This window comes from Mya arenaria, chromosome 13 (assembly GCF_026914265.1).
Source record: "Mya arenaria isolate MELC-2E11 chromosome 13, ASM2691426v1".
NCBI classification, from domain to species: Eukaryota; Metazoa; Mollusca; class Bivalvia; order Myida; family Myidae; genus Mya; species Mya arenaria.
The window spans coordinates 20,226,454-20,231,819 of NC_069134.1; the positions used below are offsets into that span (position 1 = coordinate 20,226,454).

General features: G+C 40.0%; 1 protein-coding gene across 1 annotated transcript; it reads left to right on the forward strand.

Annotated features, from left to right (window-relative positions):
* Positions 1 to 4,644: 4,644 nt before the first annotated feature.
* On the forward strand, positions 4,645 to 5,304 carry LOC128215103 (uncharacterized). Its single transcript, XM_052921826.1, has one exon. It carries the CDS (start codon positions 4,645 to 4,647, stop codon positions 5,302 to 5,304), a length of 660 nt encoding a protein of 219 aa, XP_052777786.1.
* Positions 5,305 to 5,366: the final 62 nt, after the last annotated feature.

Sequence of the window (5,366 nt, forward strand, 5' to 3'; positions counted from 1 at the left end):
GCTTGACTCTAACCTCCAAGATAATGATCCAAGCTCTTGACACTTATCTCCAAGATAATGATCCAAGCTCTTGACTCTAACCTCCAGGATAATGATCCAAGCTCTTGACTCTAACCTCCAAGATAATGATCCAAACTCATAGTTTAGAGATGAACAGTGGTCAAGTCACATCACCTAAAATTTAACAAAACAATATAGGAATATTTGGAGGGATATTTCACAGACAGAAAAGTATTACCACCACATCTTTGAACAAGATTTATATGCCATGATGAGGGTATAGACTGTGGAAAGTTGGAAAGCCTCTTCCATCTTTTCTGTTGCCAGATCCTATAAATCTTGTTTAACAAATAAATCACAGAGAAAGGTAACTATGAAGATACAAGCAGGTGATATGCCATATTTCAAATGTTCCACTGCTAACTTAAGACCTAATGACAGGGGAATTACATAACCCCGCTCATCTGGATTCTAGTTTCATGCAGAATCCTGTCAAGAAGCATTATGGGATACATCCAACATGGCCACCACCCACTGCTAATTTCTAGAGCCAAATAGACACCCATGATTTGAGGATCAGCTCGGTTAATCATTCTTTAATAACAGGGATGTGCCTGTTGCATAAGCACACATAAATCACAGTGAAATAAGTGGAACAATATATTTCTTTCATGTCAACAACTTGCTACACAGCTAATACATTAAAAACATTTTTAATCAAAATCTCTTACTTAAATAGACACAATTAGCAGAGGCAGATCCTGGATTTCTCTGATATATTTACATAAGAATGTTAACTTGGTACTAGGTACTTCTAGGTACCCCCCACCCCCACCCCCCTTAAATCTGCAAGTGATTAGTGATAAGCACTTAAAGAACTTTTCATTTTACAATTATCAGATTATACCCAGACATCTTAAATTTTAACCAGATTGTGACAGAGAAACACTTTGCATTAGCACGTGTAGGTAAACCATATTATAATTTAGAAAGAGAGTCATGGAACATTATGATGCTACTTATACAATGGTAAATATTCAATTTTCGGGTTTTGATGGTACTAACATTTTCCCTCCAAAATAGCCAACCAGCAGCAATACAGACTGGTAACATTAAATCTAATAAAGATGTCTCCAATTTAACAAAGTGTTAAGTCATGTCAGCTCGATTTGTGAGGTCAGTGAAAATACAAAGGTGAGATGACCACCAGGTATTTCCCCATGCAGACTGACCACAGCCAGTGGTCTCAGCCACTAATGAAGTGACCAGTGGAAGGCACCTGATGGTACTGGACAGTGGAGAGGGGAACCATGGACAGTCCGGTCACACTGAGGGCCTCAGTTTTGACATTTTAAATGCAATGAAAGCATCCCAAAACACATTTGTGGTTAAATAATGGGTAGGTATTAAATTTTATAAATAAATGCATGAATTGAAAATTAAATGACAGTTTTAACCCATGGTCTTTGAACACTATTTACATAGGAGCGCATACATGTACGATGAGACAGTTTCAACTTTCAACTGATGGAAAGGAACTCGAATATTATAAATTTGACTGAAAAATGCCAAATGTATAAAGTTTGTATGTATTTATAGTCATATTATAAAGTTTAATATAAATGGAGAAATATTTGGCATAAAGACAGGAAGGTGCCCATACTGGTCTCCAAGCGGGCAGAAGGGTGCTACCAAAAAAGAACAGGGTGCAGCACCCTTCCATAATTCAAGCTAAAACCTCTAAAGTATCATTCAATGGTAAAGTTATTAATATTGGATTCAATATCTGGCACAAGGTGTACATATAATTTCCTTTAAAAAAGACTTATGTGACTACTTTGGAAATGAGCCTAACATTTCTAATATGATTGTCTCAGGTTTTACCTTTTTTGCCGGCAATAGCCTTGCTGTCTCTGGCAGATGCATTCACAGAGGAGAATAAATTGTCGCTGAACAACACAAATGCTGTCAAAAATAACAACTAACCGCTTTGATGCATGCAAACGTGCAATAACTTGCCTTAATACAGTCAAAAAGTCTGGCAAATGGATGAACTTCATCTGTTGCAGCGCCCAAGGTAACAACTAATTGTAACCCAAGTAGTGAGTTCGTTAATTGAGTTTTCATAAATATTGGTAATAATTTTTTAATGACTTATGACTTTTATCATTCTTTGGAAAGACTTATGACTTCTATCAGATGACACAATCAGTGCGTTCTATTGTTGTCGGTGTGGTAATTATAGTTTGCACAAACAAAGTATAATTAAACAATCAAAATTACCATAATGTTTTATCAGGAGCTGTATGATGGCCATATATCAGAGAAATCGTTCTGAAATCTGGTGTCTGCATTGCAACTGCATTAGAGCTTCATCATCATAAAGTTTATGTGATGATGTCTAAATCAAGAAGACGAACATTTAGTTTAAACCTTCACAATGACAATATTGTGATGTAATTAAAATCAATCAAGACATCTTGATTATGCAATGTGAAAACATCTGCTCAATAGCTATAATGGCATTATTACTAATAATCTCTCAGATTTCAGGCTGGAATTACAAATGAAAGATGTTATCATTCTAACATTTGCAGATGTGTCAATACTTTCTGATATGCAAATGAAGTATTTTTTTTTAAATAGCATTCTCCTCCAGAGTAAAGCCATCATGATATCTGAATACATGTAGTTAATGATTCAAATTAATTATGGTTAATTTCATCGGAAACACAAAGACTTCATAACACAATCTGAGAAAAAGGTATGGATTTTAAACTATCTTTTTTGTATGGGAAATCTGCAAAATTCAAATTCAAAGACCTTTGGAAAAGTGACTTGACTATTATAAAGGTAATACTACACTGGTTAGGAACAATTCTTCAAATATGTTAATTCCCACCAATTAACCCTCACAGTCTGCTGAGCCTATCACATTTCCCCACACCAGCAGGGAAATTGGACTAAACCCTTAATTACAAGAAAACAAATCTTAGCTTGTGACACCTTCCACAAGGACGCAGGACCCTAATAAGGGGCATAAACTTGACCTGAACTTTTGACAGAGTTATGACAATTGCAGAGAGACAAACTAAATTAGTGGTTTTGAAGGTTCAGAGCAGGGAAACATAAAGGCAATTGTGGATCACTAACTGGGGAGTATTGAAATATCAAGGTTTGCCTGATTTACTGTGACAAGGTCATTTGAATGAGCACTGACCAGTGTCCACTGCTACTGTGGAAATGACCAGTGTCCACTGAGACTGAAATAGTCAGCAATAAAGAGCACTGTTTATGAGATCAAGATAGTGAACTACATAATAGTTTTAACATTTTTCACAAAAATTTAACTTAATAATGCTGCTTTCATCGTCAAACGTTTTTATCCTTGAAATGAGTCTAACTTCGTTATTACCATATCGTTCTAATATGTGAAGATTGGCTTTTCTCTCTTAGTAACTATAACAGCATCACTTCAAGACCAGCTGCCCAAAATAGTTCATCATCTTTATCCCATGTCAATTCCATCCAGTCCCCGGCCAAACGCTATCTTATTCAGTCCAGAAACATTATTATCCCATCCAACCTTTACCAAGCCAAACCCTACCCACTGAATCCAATCCACAGTCAAGCACTATCTCATCCCCAGTCACACCATATTTCATTCAATCACCAGCCAAACGCTCTCCTAATTACACCATGACCCCATCCCATCCCTAATTACACCATACCCCATCCCATCCCTAATTACACCGTACCCCATCCCATCCTTAATTACACCATACCCCATCTCATCCTTAATTACACCAAACCCCATCCCATCCCTAATTACACCATACCCCATCCCATCCCTAATTACACCATACCCCATCCCATCCCTAATTACACCATATCCCACCCCATCCCTAATAACACCATACCCCATCCCATCCCTAATTACACCACAGCCCATCCCATCCCTAATTACACCATACCCCATCCCATCCCTAATTACACCATACCCCATCCCATCCCTAATTACACCATACCCCATCCCATCCCTAATTACACAATACCCCCATCCCATCCCTAATTACAACATACCCCATCCCATCCTGAATTACACCATACCCCATCCTATCCCTAATTACACCATCCCCCATCCCATTCCTTATTACACCATCCCCCATCCCATTCCTAATTACACCATACCCCATCCCATTTCTAATTACACCATACCTAATCCCATCCCTAATTATACCATACCCCATCCCATTCCTTATTACACCATACCCAATCCCATCCCTAATTTTTCCATACCCCATCCCATCCTTAATTACACCATACCCAATCCCATCTCCAGCTACACCATACCCAATCCCATCTCCAGCTACGCCATACCCAATTTTATCTCCAGCTACGGCAAACCCAATCCGCTACGGCATACCCAATCCCACCTCCAGCTACAGCATACCCAATCCCATCTCCAGCTACGGCATACCCAATCCGTTACGGCATACCCAATCCCATCTCCAGCTACGGCATACACAATCCCATCTCCAGCTCCGCCATACCCAATCCCATCTCCAGCTATGGCAAACCCAATCCACTACGGCATAACCAATCCCATCTCCAGCTAAGCCATACCCAATCCCATCTCCAGCTATGGCATACCCAATCTATTACAGCATACCCAATACCATCTCCAGCTACGTCATACCCAATCCCATCTCCAGCTATGGCATACCCAATCCCATCACCAGCTACGGCATACCCAATCCACTACAGCATACCAAATCCCATCTCCAGCTAGGGCATACCCAATCCACTACACCATACCCAATCCCATCTCCAGCTATGGCAAACCCAATCTACTACAGCATACCCAATCCCATCTCTAGCTACGGCATACCCAATCCTATCTCCAGCTACGGCATACCCAATCCCATCTCCAGCTATGGCATACCCAATCCCATCTCCAGCTATGGCATACCCAATCCCATCTCCAGCTATGGCATACCCAATCCCATCTCCAGCATACCCAATCCCATCTCCAGCTATGGCATACCCAATCCCATCTCCAGCTATGGCAAACCCAATACCATATCCAGCTACAGCATACCCAATCCCATCTCCAGCTATGGCAAACCCAATCCCATCTCCAGCATACCCAATCCCATCTCCAGCTATGGCATACCCAATCCCATCTCCAGCTATGGCAAACCCAATCCCATCTCCAGCTATGGCAAACCCAATCCCATCTCCAGCATACCCAATCCCATCTCCAGCTACGGCATACCCAATCCCATCTCCAGCTGTCTTTAAGCAATCATAACCAAGCAAATAATAATTTTCCTATGGACAACATCTGTAAGTGTATTTGTTTT